Source organism: Arvicola amphibius, chromosome 10 (genome assembly GCF_903992535.2).
Source record: "Arvicola amphibius chromosome 10, mArvAmp1.2, whole genome shotgun sequence".
Lineage (NCBI taxonomy): Eukaryota > Metazoa > Chordata > Mammalia > Rodentia > Cricetidae > Arvicola > Arvicola amphibius.
In genome coordinates, this window is record NC_052056.1 from 15,677,165 (window position 1) to 15,696,264 (window position 19,100).

General features: G+C 32.5%; 1 protein-coding gene across 2 annotated transcripts in view; it reads right to left on the reverse strand.

The window, feature by feature from the left end:
• Window positions 1–19,100, reverse strand: part of Ncam2 (neural cell adhesion molecule 2) — a 406,325-nt gene that overhangs the window by 71,512 nt on the left and 315,713 nt on the right. For both annotated transcript variants that reach the window (XM_038345355.1, XM_038345357.1), the window contains exons 10-12: window positions 15,945–16,132; window positions 12,565–12,661; window positions 2,762–2,935 (exon numbers count right to left, since the gene is read on the reverse strand). In XM_038345355.1, coding sequence (XP_038201283.1) covers window positions 2,762–2,935; window positions 12,565–12,661; window positions 15,945–16,132 — 459 coding nt within the window. The remainder of the gene's footprint in view (window positions 1–2,761; window positions 2,936–12,564; window positions 12,662–15,944; window positions 16,133–19,100) is intronic.

Here is a 19,100-nt window from a genome sequence, read left to right on the forward strand (position 1 = left end):
CATAACTAACTTGTTTCCCATCCATATCTGATAAGAAACTACTAAAGCAGAGATTATAAAACAGTGAAAATTACCTAAATTGTGAAGTGAAACTATAAGTTTCCATACGGTTGTTATTTTGAAATTTTAAAAGTCTTCCTTGTCTAGTTCCATATATTTACCTGTGAAGCCCATGATTTCAGTTTTCATTATGTCTGAGTGATATTTTATAGCATGTAAGTGTCACACGCTATATTATCTATTCATTGGTTGTCAGACATTTAGGTAGTTTCCATTCTCTTGTTATTTATAATAGAACAGCAATAAGCACGGCCACCCAAACATGAATTGAACAAGGATGACATTAATGAACATGTCAAATTCCATGGGAAAAAACTCCAACAGAAATATTTAGAAACATTTGTAACATGTTTCCTACAGGAAAAAAGAATCCCATATTTTTTAAAAGTTACACTATGTATACATAATTTGTTTACAAGTCAATATATTTTGAAAATTAGTTGATTATCATCTCATTGGCTGGCATGGTAACATTCCAGATAAATACTGAGGAAAAATATGTTGGTTCTATCTTCATTTTATGCTAAGTTGTAGATCAGGTGATAACTCAGCTAGTGGGACTCATTGGTAATTAGTGGCTTAGATAAGACTGTAAACTAAAGCATGAAAGTAATTGCATGGTGATATTTTCCTGCTATACAAGAATAATATCAAGCAAGACCTGTTTTATTTGTGAAAAGAGAGTCAGTAATTAGATACAGATAGTTATAAATAGATATAAACTATAAAATATGTAACAATTTACAAATAGGAAAAAAACAGTGTATCAACTAAACATTCATAAATAAATGAATGAAAAGACAGTGAGGAAAAAGACTTTCAAAGAAAAGCACAAAGTATTTCTGTGTTTGTTAAATGATTTCATAGGCTAAATCTTTTACATTATTGACAGTTATAAACACAAAACTGTGAAAATTAAGGAAAGATGCTGGTCTGTGAGTCCAGTTATATTTAGTTATATTTATGCCTAAATCCTGCTGATCCTTATAACAAGAAAAAACTAAAAATGATATAGTGGTAGTTATAGAAGAATACTTCAGCACAGAGGCCTCAGGTTTCCTAATAGAATATTATCAACAATTGTTATGAGCTGCTATAGCCTCACAAGGATGTATGACTAGTCATGGTCTTTCAACAGAAAGCTGAATTTGAGTAAAAGAAAGAGCAAGAAGATTAAAAAAAGACTGTATAGGATAGCTGTCTTGGATCATCTGTAAGAAAATATCACTACAAACTTGGCTGAAGACAACCAACTGTCAAACTATCCTCAGGATATTCTTTATAATCTGTGAGTTGCTGACTCTCAGAGGATGCCTAGGGACTATTGCTTCATCTAGGTAATGACTATTGGATATTGAATATTGAAATGAATTAATAAAATATTTTGGTGGACATATTTGTGACTTGGGAAAAATAAAACCCCCATTTGCCAAGAGATAAAATGTTTTATCTATCAGGTTCGATCTATGTCAGCAGCACAAAACACCACTAAATTGGGCATGTGCTGTGCTTCAAGCAACCTTGACTGTCTCTATGTAATTTAGAGGTGGGATACAATGTATAGAATTTGATGCATGTCTCAGTAGGAGAAATACTATGAAGTTCCAAATTTTACTTATTAAGCTAATAACACACCAAAATTAAAGAAACAATATTAATTCACCTACTTGTAATGTTATACAAAGCATGAAGTAAATTATCAATAGTTGACTCTTTGAAACTTTTGATATTTTTATTGTAAAATATCATATTATTTTAGTCTGGCAATAAATAAATAATTTTGTTTTCTTCCTGTACTGTGATCTGCTCCCTCTTGTTGTCTCAGTGTAGTTCCATCATTATACTTGCACACCTTGAAAGGGTTAAGTTTGACTTGGAGATCTGACAAGGAAACTACACAGCACTGATGCACTAACAAGTTCATACTTTTATTATAGGTTAATCTAACCTACATACTCACAAATTTGTAATTTCTTATTATTTCCTACTATAATAGGATAATAATGAAAAATTAAGACACTTTTTCAATCACAACAGAATTTCCCATTACTAAGAGTAATAATATACATGATTTTAACTGTTCATAAATAGACAATTCAGTTACTTCAATGACACAACTTTAAATAAAAACTTCAATTGTTAATTTTGTATTTTCAATGCACAAGCTGAAAACAAACTTAATAGACTTATGAACTTACGTAGACAGTTTTATAAGTGCCTGTGTCAGTTAGCTGTTTTGTAATATCACATTCATAGCTATTTATGCAAATGTGAATAAATAAATTTAAAGACACATTTAAGAATATTCACCTTCCATATACCACATGTCAGTAATTATCTTTTCATGAATGAATAAAATTATATTTTCTCCTAGAATATGATTTTAGCAATTCAATTTAGTTATTCTATTCTTATTAAAGTAGACAGCTTAAATAACAGAATATAATACAATGGAAAGTAACTATCATAACACATAAAAAAGTATATTTGATAACAGAACTTTAAGACAAAAACTTCATTCTTTGAAAAAATTAATAAAGCAAAATTTTCAGCTCTATTTTGAAGTTATTTATAAGTAAAATAAGGAAATGACTATGATTTCCTAACTCCAGTACAGGGAAAGAGAAAAAAAGGAGTAAATCATAGAGGTATATTAAATATCTGAGTTCATGAATTAGCACATATTGAATAAGTAACTTACTTTGAACTCCATGGGAGCGTACTATTTTCCAGGTTTCTGATGCCACTTCTTTGACATCCACTTGATAGTGATGAATAGGCACACCTCCGTGGGAGTCAGGTTTGTTGAACAAGATCTTGGCTGTAGTCTGAGACAGGTCTACGATCTTCACTCCATGAGGACTAGAGGGCACATCTACAAAGGAAGCAACCTGGACAATGAGGATGACTATTACTAAGACTCATTTTGATATAAGAATTAAACAAGAAGCAATGATGTGAAACATACTAATAGTGTGTTCCCGGTTATTCAGAAAAACATTTCAAAATGAAGTCACACAACATAAAGCATGCCAGATTCCCTGCCATAGTGACAAATTGGAGGAGAACTGATGATTGTTCTTTATCTGTGAAGGACATTTTAAAGAGTGTATTTTCTTTTAATGGCATTGTTTTCTTCAAGATTTGCTTTGTCTCTCTGGAGTCTTCCATTGTTTCAGATGAGCTTATAATTTTTTTTTCTGTGAAAAATTTTTATTGTTACATAGGTGGTGTTTATACTAAATCTATATACAACTTCAGGTAGATTGAATCTTTTAATAATGAATATTCTTCCACTTAAAGAGCAAAGGATATACATTGTTCATTTACTCTTCAATCAATTAATTAAGTGGGGTTTTTTTGTGTGTATGGAGATATCTTCTCTCCTTGGTTTATTATTTACTACATATCTTAACTTCTTTATCTTTAGCTATTTAGGGATTGTTTGCTTGATTATTATATCTGCTACCACAGAGTCAGGAGAGATGCCATGTAGCTCCATCGGGGACAGACACCAGAACTTTAGGCAGTAAGCCACATCAATGTGGACACTCAGAGATTAAAAGAAATCGGTTAAATTAATACAAGAATTAGCCAATATGAAGCTAAAGTTTATGGGCCAAGCAGTGATTTAATTAAGACAGTTTCTGTGTGATTATTTTTGGAGGCTGAACAGCCAAGAAACAACAAGCAGCCTCCATGCAATAAACTAGCACCAACATGCTAAAAATTCACTTAAAAACTGGGGAAAGCTTATTGTAAACACAAAAATACAAAATTTAACATAGTTTCTTGTTGTTTGCTGATGGCATGCCACTGCTCCTGTAAAAGGGTTTTCCTGACTCAGCTGTAGCAAAAAAAAAAAGCCATGCCATTTTAAAATGCTGGCTTTCTGGGCCATGCTGCCAATGCAATCTCTGGCTCTTTCAGAAGACTGGACATTTGAATAGGGTTTGTGAGCAATGTGCTATGCCTTGCTTGGTGACAACCTGGACCAGCAGTGTGTGTGGAAGTGGGGCAGTGTGCATGGCCGCTCTCAGAGGCGGCAAGTGGCTCTGCCATGCTGGACTGGGCTGGGCAAGCAGGAAATGTGGTATTGCGCAAAGGAATGATGCAGCTTAAATAATTAAGAAGCACTTAGCATTTTGAGAGGTGTTCCTGGATAGTAAAACATTACAGGAACACAGTAGGACAGATTCTGACATAAAAGACCTCTAAGTGGGTCACATTTTTGGATAAATGTATGTAGGCTTGAAAGAGAGAAGATAAGAGTATAGAGAGTTTGAAAAGAAGCAAATGACTTTTAAAAAGGGTAAAGTCTTTAAAAAGACACAGTACCAACAGTCATAAATTAAAAGAGTAATGATAATAAAATAAATATTAAATGTATAAGAATAAAAACAAGCCATATAAAGATCCACAAAAAGTCTGGATTATGTGTCTTATTGTGTTTTTCTTTGAATTTTTGACTGTGAAGGAGCTAAATACAGAGACATTTCATTGTATAGGCTGCTAAGCTAAACCAGAATATATGTTCTAAAAGTATCATGACTTCCAAATTTGGATCTAAGGATATATTGCTTTGGAAAAGAGGTTCTTTTGTTTCTACAAAAGATGAGAACCTGTTGATTGCTTCCAGACCAATCTGGTTTGATGGAACAGGAACCCCTGAAGAGTTGCTGTGAACATCTCCACAAAGAAAATACTTCACCCAATAAACAGCAGGAAGCAGTTTGGATAGAACTAAGCCCATATTCCCAAATATTGTTTGTAAATGCTTCTTTACATTTAAAGAGGGATATACTATAGAGACATAATTTGCATTGGTATGGATCATAGTTTATTGATACAAATTGAAGGTCAATTTTGTTATATGTACATGTATTTCTGATCTTAATTTACATATTGTGTTTGTGTAGCTTATTTTAAAATGTAATGTATAATTATGAAATATAAGTTAATATATACTCATCTATAATAGGTAATTTATAGTTATGTTAATTTGATTTTCTAGATTTATATAGATATATTTCAGACAGATAGTTGTTCTTCAGATTTTTAGGGACCTTCAGAATATGGTATTTAAAAATGTTTTAATAACTTAGGACTCTTCATGACAATGAGACACATCTTCTCCTGACAGCACAAGCTACTTTAAGAGGAAGATGGGCTTTGAAGAGGCTTCTTATTGAGTTGGTTAGCCATTTGCACAAGAAACTGCTTTTGCCTGGACTGCTTGACTGGACATGCAGGACCCACAGAAAAATGACTGCTGAATTTTCCTAAAGGTGAGGAAGCACCTTAAGTGGTTCCTGCTTCATGAAAGAATCTACCAGACAGACTCAGGACACAGAAGAAAGTTACTGACAAACTGACAATATAGGGGGAACTGTCTTTGAAATTTCTGCTTCATGGAAAAGTCTGCTGGATACTATAAGCCTGTAGACAAAGATTGGATGCTCCAATTGTACAGAAGAACTTTGGGTGACTGTCCAGGCAGCAAGATGTCTTTGTCAATTCTAGAATTTTGGAAGTTGCTTAAAATGCATTTCCTGTTTACTTAGGTAATATTATATCTTTCTGGAGTTTTTGATGGAGTTGAAGAATTTATAATTATTGTAACAGTTTTCCTTAGTTATGATAAAAGATAAAATATTTATAAATATTGTAACAGTAATTCTTTCTTATTACCTGTTTTGTTATTTTCAATTTTACTATGTTAAAGTTAAAGCCTCCTTTTTGTTTAAACAGAAAAGGGGAAATGGTATAGGAGGTCCTTCTGTTTATGTGTTGTTTTTATTGATTAATGAATAAAGAACTGGTTTGGCCTATAGCATGAGAGAAAGTGGAACAGAGTCAGGAAAGATGCCATGTAGCCCCAATGGCAATAGATGCTAGAACTTTAGCCAGTAAGCTACAGTAAGCCACATGGCCATACACAGATTAATATAAATGGGTTAAATTAATATGAGTTAGCCAATACGAAGCTGCAGCTAATAGGCCATGCAGTTATTTAATTAATATAGTTTCTGTGTGAATATTTTGGGAGGCTGAGCAGCCAGGAACCATTAAGCAGCCTCCATGCAACATTTCAGTTATGCTATATTTTTTTAGATCATTCATTTATCAGCTTGTTTGGTAATTGTTAGGGTTCATATATAAGATTATGCTAACAAAGACAAGTAGGAAATGAGTTATTTCTTCTCTACATAATTTCTTCATCTAGGATATTCTGGCACTATATTGAATAAAAGTGGTAAAAATGATGTGAGATTTACCTCTGTATTGTGATTTCCATTAATGAATAAAAAAACTGCTTTGGACCTATAGAAGGGCAAAACTTAGCTAGGTGGGGAAAACTAAGCTGAATGCTGGGAGAAAGAAGGGTTGAGTCAACCAGAGCTGCCAGAGACAGAGGCTGGGAACTTTACTTGGTAAGCCACAGCCACATGGCAATACACAGATTAATAGAAATGCATTAAAATAATATGAGTTAGCCAATAAGAAGCTAGAGCTGATGGGGTAAGTAGTAATTTAATTAATACAGTTTCTGTGTGATTATTTTGGGTCTAAGATAGCCAGGCAGCCAGGAACCAACAAATGGCCTTCCTCCAACAGAAAAATACTCCTTCTTTTATTATTCGTTTGGGGAGAAAAGCAATTCATACTTGCTTCCCTCCAATATGGTGTTACTTGTGTGTTTTTCCTAGCTGTTCAACTGGGCCTTTCATATGCTGAGTTACCCCAAAGCTGAACTACTTGTACTATCTGACATCAGTATGTAATAATAGCTGAATCAATGTTGTCCGAAATTTTCCAGAGGCAGCACACTATGTTGCTTTTTGACAGGATGATAGGGTGTGTTGTTCCTAAATTCTGTCTCTGTCTTAGCTTCTGAAGTCTGGATAGCTAAAAACAATGGGGATTGACAAATGCTGGGAGTCAGGTTGTCCTCTTACAGATTTTAACAAGCATATGGTCACATCATGACATCAGAAGAAATTGATACTTATAAACCTTATGTTTAATCTCACCATTGATCATGTCTTTCAGTACTTAATATCATTTGTTATTTTAAGTTTCTTTTGATTCCATTCTCAATCCATTTCACAAAAATTGAAAGTCCAGTTGTCTTTGCCCACATTTAGTATTTTAGATGAAAAATGGTGCCCACAACTTTGGTTGTTGGAAGTGCTGAATGCCATTCTCATGTTTTAGGAGGTTCGCATGAAAAAAGCATCTACAAGCATGAAGAAGGGGAGTCACTAGAATGTTCAGTCTATGGTCTAATGCCAGTCTGCTGTATGCCTGCAACATCAGTAGTGTATTAGTTTGTAAGCAAAGCATCTCCTATTAATAGTTGCCAAATTGAACTCTGGATCTCTCATTGGAGCTATTTTAGAATCTGGAAGCTAAGTGATGACTGCTGTATTTGCTTTCATAAATTTTTAATGGAAATATTTAAAATCAGTTTGCTTTGTTTATGATAACAAAAGCAATTTTCTTATGTCGCACTAAAATCCTAAGTGATACGTGGGTTGTGACAAAAATCATTGAAACATGAAGATATACAATGACAGTAAGAGGCAAAAACTGCATCAATTTAAGAACTATGACAAGGCCAGCTGGTAGTGGCATATACTTTTAATCCCAGGACTCGGGAGGCAGAGGCAGGTGGATCTTTGGGAGTTCGAAGCCAAACTGGTCTACAAGAGCTAGTTCCAGGAGAGACTCCAAAGCTACAAAGAAACCCTGTCTTGAAAACAAAAACAAAAATAATAAATAAATAAATAAATGATGGATTTTATCTGGTTCTCTTTGAATGTTTTTTATTTCTAATAAGATAAATTCAGATTATTTTTTCTTTTGAGTTATGCTTTAATATTAATACTCTCAATATTTTAATGGTGAAACTTAACTGTCAATGTTAAAATTTTAGCAGGTGATATCTTTTAAAATATTAGAAGAGCTCTGATGTATGTGATTAGAAACTTACAAAAGGAGCTGTAAATAACACATATGTTCTTTAGTTCATGTGAGGGTTTATTGAGGAAAATGTGTGCAACACAGGAGCTCTCACCAGATACTTTCAATTCTAAGGTATCTTTGTAAACTGACAAAATATGTTGATGGGATGTCTTTTTCAAACTCTCCCCCTTAAGGTTCAACAATCAATGTAGGAAACAAAAACATATAAGAACAAAAACTGATTGATGACTCCAAGTAACCTTGCCATACAGATACAATACAGAAGTACAAGTCAGATGGGTTCCTGAACTAAAAGGTGGAAGTAGACACTTGCTCCTATCACTAAAGAAAAAAAGTATATACTGGACTATACTGGGTACATTAACAGTACTTAATTGTCAGCTTCATCACTAAATGTTCAACTCAAAATGAACTTGATGGGACTGTGTAGTGTTTATGTCTAATTTTGTTTGAATTGGTAATGTTTAGTATTATTGGTCTTTGGATCGAATATTTTGGTTTCCACTTTTTGTTTATGAGTATGGATGTGTGTTTCTTGGTATTCATTTGTTTTTTGAGTTTTTAAGAAAGTGAGAGAGAAAAAGAATTTAAAATTGGATAAGTTGAAAGTTGGGTAGGATCTAGAATTAATTGCAGTGAGAAAACATGATTACATATATAGTATGAAGATTTTTCTCAATAAAAAAGAAAAAAGATTAAATTAGAAAAGTTTTGAATATTAATATATGTGACAAAACATCTAATTTATTGGAAATTACTTTAAATTTTAATATTCTTGTTTTTAGCAGCTTCAAAATTCAAATGATTATTCCGCTGATATCTTAATCTCATTTTATTATTTATGTTCCTGATATATCCTTAGAAGTGGTTATATAAACTGTATAATCATTTCCAATTTTATTTGTTCATTAAGTCCAATGACTCAAATTAGGTAGTTTGTTGGTTCTATCCTGATCGCTAACATTTTTCATTGAATTTGTTCAATCAAAATCAAGATTTATTTATATTATTATATTCTCAGAAATAATATACACACATATACCCTTTTTAATTGGTATTTTATATTATGTCTCATTAGTCAATTAATTTTAATACATCAAACCTTTTATACACTGGAAAGAAAATTCAGGTAGTTGTATGTCTATCTGTCATCTATCTATCTATCTATCTATCTATCTATCTATCTATCATCTATCTATCTATCTATCTATCATCAATCACTCTATCATCTCTCTCTATCATTTATTTATCTATTCATTCATACATTATCTAGACTAAAAATGCCTAGTTAACTTGAAAAGAGCAACAGCCTACACCTAGTGCTGTTCATAAATCAGTCCTTTGTGGTCTTTTAAAAATAAATGGGTCATTCTGCATTATGAATAAACATCTTCAATATATAATTTTCTAATTCTATGCCTTAGACAGAATATAAACATATTCTAAGAAAATCTGTGACTTGATCTTTCATGATCTTACTCTTCGCATTGCTAAACACTGGGATGATCATTGAACATATTTCCACAGTCTTCACCAAATGGCCCATTTCAAAGCATCTGTCACTCTTTCATAGCACAGTGCATTTGTTGTCAATGTCACCTTGACCTGTGTTCTCTTTCCATTGTTAGTGACCCCATTTCTTCTTTCTTTAGTTCAAAAGAGGACATCTGTTTGAAGCTTTTCCCAGGAACTCCAATCAGAGATCAATTTTATGCCGTCAAATTATTTATTTAAAGTTGTACTGTAACTCACATGTACTGAACTATAATTTAGGTAATGACTGAGTGTCTTTCTTATTCAACTGTTCAAAGATCCACAACAGTATACTGTACCTAGGGGATAAATTTCATGTGATTGTTTATTTAGTTGTTAACTAGTGATTAGGTATTGTCAAAAGATTTTTACCAAAATCATTGTTAGGGTAAGCAGTGTTTTTCTTATAGTATGATCATGAAAAAGCAAAGAACTATATGATTAGTTACTGAAAATCTGTTTATTTCAGAATTCTCTAAATAAATATCAATAAGAATATCTTTCTAAGATATTTCACTGAAAGAAAAAGAATTATAATCAGATGATGAAACCATTTTCTTTCAAATAAATTAACTTTACCCCGCTTGATGGTACAATACCATCTGATCACACAGACCACTGAACTGACGATTATTCTCTATCTATGAAATTCTGCTCAGTTGACATAGCTTAACCTCTAATCAGGTCTCTCTTCTCCCAAGTGACTTCTAGAGCTTTATCTGTGACATAAATGGAAATACAGCTGACAGCTTTATGATATTTGTGAATTAAATAAATCTTGGAAAGAAAACTAAAGTATTGAATTTGACTGGGTCTCTGTAGGTTAAAGAGATGAGTCAAATATGACAACTTGAACTTTAAAAGTGGTAAGTACAGGCCCTGAACTAAGGTTAAGAAAATCAAATGAGCAGTGCCAGTATGAGATATTTCACTTATAGACACGGGAAAAAGGAGGTCAGATAAGATAATGAAAAAGAAAAAAATGTTATTTATAAAAATTACATGTCTAAAGCAATCAAGGTCCTTAACTAATAACAACACACCACACTAATATCTACTAAAAAGAATTTGCCTATATGAAATATGGTAGACTGTAATAACAGTTATCTACTCTCTTTGAGCACCTGATTTGTTCTTGGTGCTTTGAAAGTACAGTTTCACTCTGTCTTATGTCTGTGCACTTAGGTAGATCTGTGAATGTCTTCTGTGGCACATGACATGAGAAACTTCAAGGCCAAATTGAGGTACCTATTATTTAGTTGAAGCTGTTATTTGATATACTTTTTTGATCCCACTACCTCAAATTGTTCAAAAGAATCCAAAAGAAGGACTAAGAAATTTTTTAAAAGTATAATAATTATCCGGATTATAACATTACATACATTATATATTAATAAAATTATTGCATTAGAACATATGCTTTTTCATTGAATACAGAAAATATTACAGAAAATATAAAAATAAATAAACATCATTGTAAAAAGTCTTGATCGTCATGTTCACATGTAAAGCAAATACAAATGATGTTTTCATGTGAAACCTCCTTTGAAATAGTTTACGTGTGCTCATGCTCATTGTTAAACCATAATGTAGACTAAAATATGTCATATTTACATGCAAAGAAACATGTCAAAAGGTATATTGTTTCACAATCCCTGAATATCCACTCTATCTGACAAATAAATAAAATTAATCTACGAATATTACTGAAATATAAGAGATTATAACAATGTAATTCAATTAAGCTGTAAATCCCTGTCATAATATACTTTATATCTGCTCTTCTACAGCAGAGAAAATAACAAAGTGAAGCATAAATCATAAACTGTCCAATTCATCAATATATGTGTTTGGTATCTATGTGTCTTATCTACATAATAATATGTAATCAAAATGCTAATAAATGTTACATCATCATATGTATGACAATGTTTTTGTATCTTTAAATATTTGAGTGATTTTTCTAAATAGTCATATTTCTTAATAAACTATTTTCCTTCAATTCATAAAATGCTATTCACCAATGAGTGATTATTTTCAAAGTGCCACTTATTACCAATTTTGAGCCACAAATTGTTGTTGGTTTTGTCAATAACATTGCCTAATACGATAATTATTTTGTCTCTTACAATTATTATGTGTATGTTTTAATTTGCCTTATCTTTTTTAAATGTTTCCTTTATTTAAAATTTATTTAATTTTAAAGGACATTAGTAAGCAAAGTATGTAGCAGCATTGCCTAATCTAAGCCCTTAGAGTATATTAACCTAATAAGAATTTTGTTTCTTACTACACTGGAGACATTTCCTAAGTATTATGCTTGTTAGATTAGGTTCTCCTCAACCTTGAGGGAAGAAATATCAGAGATTACACCTTGCTCCTTTGCTTGCCTCTCATAGGACCCAGATGTAATTTTCTCATTACTAGTGGTGTTGATATTGATTAGTTTATGAAGAGTTGTACGTAAAAGTTCCAACTATAAAGTATTTCCTATGATGACAAATTAAATATAAATTAAGGTTATATTTATTGCATATTTTCTCACTGTGTTTCCACATATCTGCCGGAGAAGAAACTCATGCCTCTTGAATAAATTACACTAGATTTTAAATAAAAACTTATTTATTTAGTATTACATTGAATTGGACATATGTTAAAAGTTATTTTACATTACTTATAACTTTGGTTAAAATGCATGTGGCTGACTTAAAATAATCTCACATCTACATGACAGAAAATTACATTTTAAAATGAGCTTTAGATGCTAAATGAATTGTATATATTCACTATTCACTATGTCAAATATTTTTCTATTTTGTAACTCTTAATTCATTACTTCAAATAATGTTTTTTATTATGACTAAAAAACTACAAATACTTTTAATTTAATGTAAAATTTGTTAGTACAATTTTAGTAGCTTAAAATTCCACTTGGGTATAAGATTATTTTACTAATGTCAAATGTGACTGTCCTATACTCACCTGCTAACTCAAGAATATACTCCTGGAACCTTGTTCCTATACGGTTAGTAGCAGTGCAGTTATATCGTCCAAAGTCATTTTCTGATGTAGGGGCAATCTAAAATAATCACAATAATAAAAATGAAAATGCTGAAATATCAAGGTTATTTTAAAAGGCTCAATCATCTCTACTACTTGCACATTTGCTCAGCTATTTTACTCCTCAGGGAAGTCTTTTCTTTATCTAGCAAGTATTATTAAGTAATACAAACATTTCTTTTAATTTTATGTATTTTTAACTTCTTTTACTTTTTGAAATTTTAATGTCATTGCATCATCTTGCCATTTCCTGTTCCCTCTCCAAGCCTACCCATACACCCTCCTTGCTCTCTTTCACATCATGGCCTTTCTCTCCATTGTTCCATGTTCTTTTGTAATACCACATGTATACATATTCCTAAATGCATAAATGCCACCTGCTCAGTCTGCATAATGCTAAAATTTGAATGACAAATCCACAAAACTAGATGTTCAGAGTTGAAATGATTCATCATGCCTTGTTTATCAATTCATTCATTTGATCAATACATCGATTCAATGGCAAAGTTATCTTCTGATAATCAAAGCATAGGTAAAGTTTTAAGGAAATACATCATGTAATCAATGCAAATTCAAACCAACTATAAAGCTAAAGACAATGTTTCTACTAAAGTAGGTCCTACATTGTTTTCCTGGTTTGTTTGTTTGTTTGTTTGTATTTGGACCCGCCTCATTCTATATCCCATGCTAAACTGAAATCACTAATAGCTCTCAGGCTTGCCTTAAACTTTCAGTGTTTCTCCTCATTTTGCCTCTGAATTGTTGAGAAAATGAATAAGCCACTATGTTTATTTATGATTTTTACATTTAGCTCTATATCTTGATTTTTTTCATAAAAGATGTCTTGCAAGAAAACAGTGCCAGGTAAAAATGCTATAAAGAGTATTTTTAAATCTGTTGTAATTATTTTTGTTCTATTTTCTTTTTCTTTAGATAAAAAAATGACCTGAGTTTTCAGATTAATATCAGAAATTAAATTCCCCTTCAGGAATTCCACTGGTGAAAGTTGGGGTCAACTCTGTATTTCTGCTGTGTTAATCCTCCAAAGATATTTGATGATGGTGATAAATATGATTTTCAATCTCAGTGGCTATTTTAGAGAGACTGAGCTAACAACACAAAGTACCCATTAATTTCAACACTATCCTAAGACTGAAGAAATGATTTAGTGGTAATTGGAGACTATTAACTAAGAGAACAATTTTGAGGTCTACTGAAGATAATTATTCTGAACAAGTAGAGTATAAAAAAGCTGTGTCATTCATTTTCTAATCAGCCAGCAGTCCAACTAAGAAAAGTTCATAGGTTTAACAGCTTAACGATCAGTTTAAACTCTTTTGTAAGTTCCCTGAAATTATTCAGAAACTCATTATCCTTATGTGTGGCTTTTTTTTAATAAACTAGGCTAGTTTAATCCTATTACAAATACGCTAGTAAAACCTTTTCTTATTTCACAGTCATGTGAGGAAGGTTTTAGTACATTCTACAAGGAAGCTGGTTTTTATAGAATCAATACAACATAGAGGCAAGAGAGCCACAGCAAGCACCATGACTACAGTACTGGTTGTTCCTTTTTAAAGATTAATATGCTATAAAAAGACACTTACTTTGAAGCCATTTTCAAATAGCTCAATTTATGATCTGAAAAATTGGTTGGATGCTGTTGAGAACTTAATAGGAAATAAGACGTTGAATTCATAGACCCTCCCACTCCAGGAACAAAGTAGCCATGAAACACAGGCTTTGCAAGTTTGTCACAATAATTCATTTATGATGCTAGGCTTAGTAAATACTAGAATCATTTAATATAGCACAGATTGAAAGAACTGAAAATACAAAATAATCGAGGAAAAAACACAAGAAAGAGAGAAAAAAGGAAGAAAGGATGAATTAACCAAGCCAACTTGAAGTCAGTGTTCCTAGAAAGCAACTTCTCATCCAACAATCGTTTTTACAAGAAGTTCAGTGATGCTGGTTCTCTTGACAACATCTTCAGACTTAGAATAGCATGTGGGTGATCTTGTGAGGATGTTTCTTGAGAAGATTAGAAAGACCCAAATTTTATGTGGACAGCACCATCCTAATGGCTGGGCACCAGAATGAAATAAAATTGGAAAAAGGGGGAAAAACTGCAAACATTCTCTTGCCTTTTGCTTCTCATCTAGTATAAAGGGATTTCTGCACCACATGGCCCCGCCTTTGTAATTCTTTGTCCAACTGCATGGAGCCAAATCACCATTAATTGAATATTCTTGAACTCTGAACCCAAATAAATCTTTCTTCTGTCAAATTGTTCTTTTCAAAATTTAGTGGAGATAGAAACAGAGACCCACACTGGAGCACTGGATTGAGCTCCCAAGGTCCAAATGAAAAGCAGAAGGAGGGAGAACATGACCAAGGAAGTCAGGAGATGGTGGGAATGATCTAATGGGAGCTCACCAAGGCCAGCTGGACTGGGACTGATGGAGCATGTGATCAAATCAGACTCTCTGAATGTGGCTGACAATGAGGGCTGACTGAGAAGCCAAGGACAATGGAACTGGGTTTTGATTCTACTGCATGGACTGGCTTTGTGGGAACCTAGTTTGTTTGTATGCTCACCTTCCTAGACCTGGATGGAGGGGGGAAGACCTTGGACTTCCCACAGGGCAGGAAACCCTGACTGCTCTTAGGATAGGAGAGGGAGAGGGAGGGGTGAAGGGGAGGGAAATTGGAGGAGGGGTGGAGGTGGAAATTTTTAATTAATAAATAGATAAATAAAAATAAGTTTTAATCAAGAAAAAATTAGTGATGGTTTCAGAAAATGCTAAAGTAAACAAGAGGAAGATTTAAAAGTTGTACAAAATATAAAATGAAATAACCCAAGCTATTAAATAAAATTTTCATCAAAAATTAAAATATTTGCAACATAGGCATAATCATTGACATCTCTAGAATTATACATTGTTAACCACTGATAAGTTTATATGGCATTCAAAGAATAATAGATATAAACAAAAGTAACTGAAATAATCAACTTTGAAGTTAAATCTTTGAATTTAATAACCAAAGTATTATTTCACCAACTCCATATTTTCTCACAAACATAATTATTTCACTTTCAGAAAGTAAATTCATGAAAAATATTTCAGATATACAAGCACAGATAAAGAATAGGATATTATACCAACTAAAAATTAATTTTTCAAAATAATATGAAATTTATATAAATATATATGTTTTATAGAAATCAAATTAAATGCATTCTGACATAATCAATAACAGCTAAAAGTATGCTTATTGATGTGCAGATGAAGACTTACCTCTAGTATCATCTTTCTCCCAACACTGTACGTCTTTAAATGAGTGGTATTTTTAGCTGGTAAGACCAATTTCTCTCTTCTCCAATGGATTGATGCAGGTGGATTTGATGTCACATCGCAACTTATATTGATTGGATTTCCTTCCCAAGAGTAGTACATTGTCTGATTTGAAACAAACTTAGGAGCATCTGTAGAACAATATTATAAATTATATACTATGTAATAATATATAAATATACATCATTAGGTATTTATTTAATTAGCACACATATTAGTAATTTTCTTGCCTATGTAAAGCATTCATAATGAAAGAGAGAGAGCTGACTCAGTGGATAAGAGCAATTGCTGACCTTTCGGAGGACCTGGATATGATTCCAGCACCCACGAGGTGCCTCTCAACATCTTGTTATTTCAGCTTTAGGAAATCTTCCTCTGGCCTCCACAGACAATGCACACTCGTGATTTACAGACATACAATCAGGTCAAGCATTCACTCACATAAATTAATAAAATATTTTAAAAGAATTTATAATATTTCTATTTTTTTAAATTTTTATATGATATTAAGGTTTGTGAAAATACATGACATGTGGATGTTTATATAGATTTAATAGTTCAAATAAGAAAAAGAGGTGAATTATTAAAATAAGAAAAATATTTAGAACTAGATTTAATCTTAATGTCCTGACAAAAAATTAATTGGCTAGAATTAAATAAACATTCAGCCAGTATTTCTGGAAATCTCAATGTGATGTAAAATTTAGAAAGAAAGTTTATAATATTTTAAAGAAATCAATGATCAATTTTTAATTAATTAATTTTGTTCTACAAATACTGTTTTTCTAAAAATATCATGCAGCAGTGGAGAAATCTCATTTTACAGGGAATGGTCCACATTTTTCATGCTTTCTTCTCCCAGTCCTACATAGACTCTGATGATACTACCATAACACTAGTTATTGTAAAATATTAACTGATATAAAATACTTTCATTATTATATATGAGATCGTGTAATATTTTCTGTGCTTGGCTTATTACATGTAATGTTAGGTTCTATATGTCTTTGCTGAAATGAAAGAAATTCATCCAAATTTGTATTTATCACACCTCATTTGTAAGTTAAGTTAATTTAACAGATTGGTTGCCTCGACCATTTGGCTCTGTGAATTTTGTTGCCATAAATGGGGACAAAACTTTGGACATGAATTTTGTCCATACTGGTTTCATCTTTTTTTTAAATATACATATAATAGTGAAGTTGCTGTATCAGATCTTTCTCCAGTCTTAAGATAAGTGTATGTGTGTTAGTTAGCTCTTTATTGTTGTGGATGATATTCTCTGTTCTTTTTTTTTTATTTATTTTTTATTTTTTTATTTTTTTCTTCTGATTTTTTTTAATATTTCATTGGAATATAAGCACTAACACTTAAGGATTTTTTTTTCTCATGGTTTATTTTTTTTATATTGAAAAATTTCCATCTCCTTCCCTCCTCCTCCCCCCTCCCTCCCCTCCTCCTCCCCCTTCCCTTCCCTCCTTCTTCCCCTTCCCTCCCCTCCCCTCCACCCATACCTCCCCTCCCTCCCTCTCAAGGTCAAGGAGCCATCAGGGTTCCCCACTCTATGCTAAGACCAAGGTCCTCCCAACTCCCCCCAGGTCCAGGAAGGTGATCGACCAAGCTGAGAAGGCTCCCACAGAGCCCGTCCATGCAGAAGAATCAGAGCCCAGAGCCATTGTCCTTTGCTTCTCAGTCAGCCTCCGCTGTTGGATGTCTTTTTATATCAAACTGATAATTAAATGAATATATATATATATATGTCATCATTGTCTAATTTTCAAAAGTTTTCTTCAAATTTGTAGTTTGAACTTCACTCTGTTGTTTATTTTACTGTGTAGAACATTTTAATAACTTGTGATGTTTTTTGCTTAATTTCTCATTTATTTTCTACATTGGATTAGGATCTCATCTAAGAGAAGTTCATTCCCATTTCATAGTCTTAATCATTCTCTGTTTCTAATAACTTATTAGTTTTAGATCTTACATTTATATCTTTAATCATTTTAAAACTAATTATTAAATTGGTTATTTGGTACTTTCACACAAGAATAGAATGCATCCTTTGTACTCTCGTCTCCACATTCTCCCTTCTCCTGACTACCCCAGTCTAATCTTTTGAATAGATATTTTTCTCACATTCATAATTATTCATTTTTCTTTGAGACCCATGCTGTTCAGTGTCTGAAATAAAGAGTGTGAAGCAATCTTTTGGAACCTGAGGAGCTCAGCAGTGAATAAGAAACAGAAGGCAATGATTCCCCCTCAATCTGAACCTATCAACAGCGAATACTCTATCAGTAAGAGCTAATGCCCCTTGAGTACCTCATTCATTCATGAATGTTGCCTGGGTTAGCTTTTTGCAGACCAACAACAGGTATTCAGCATTATTTTGTTCATATTTACAGAAGCTTTTTAAATCTGGATGTTTTCACTTTGTGGGAAAAGGGACATAGCAATTTCATATACTTGTTCTACATGTGTATATTGCTTTCCAGTACAATTTATTGTAAATTTTAACACTGAGCCATGATCCTTCCTAATCTATTCACATCATCTGGGAAATAAAACAACTTAAATGTTCTTCAACTAATAAATGGATAATAGAAATGTGGAACACATATATTAAAGTTCCACATCTTTAATGTGAGTATATACCCTGTAGAAATCAGAAATCAGGAAAGGAAATGATGGTGGTGGTGGAGGGAGCACTAGAGAAGGAAATAGCAGAGCATGAGTGTTAGAAACAGTAAAATGAGAAAAAGGGGTATAGCGGATTACTTGGGAAGGGGAAAGGATGTCAATAAAGACAAGGAGAGAGAAAAAATAACACTAATGAAATCTGAAAAAAGACATAAATAATATTTTATTTTTATTATGTAATGTATAGACCATATATATGTATTCTCTCTCTTTCTCTTTTTCTCTCTCTCTCTTTCTGTGTGTGTGTGTGTGTGTGTGTGTGCACGCGCGCGCATGCTTGAGGGCATTCACATGTACATACACAGTTTAAAGAAGTATCTAAATTGAATTGACAGTGTTCCACACCAAGAGCCATAGACCATCTAATAATATTTATTAGGCATTAAAAACGCTCAGACA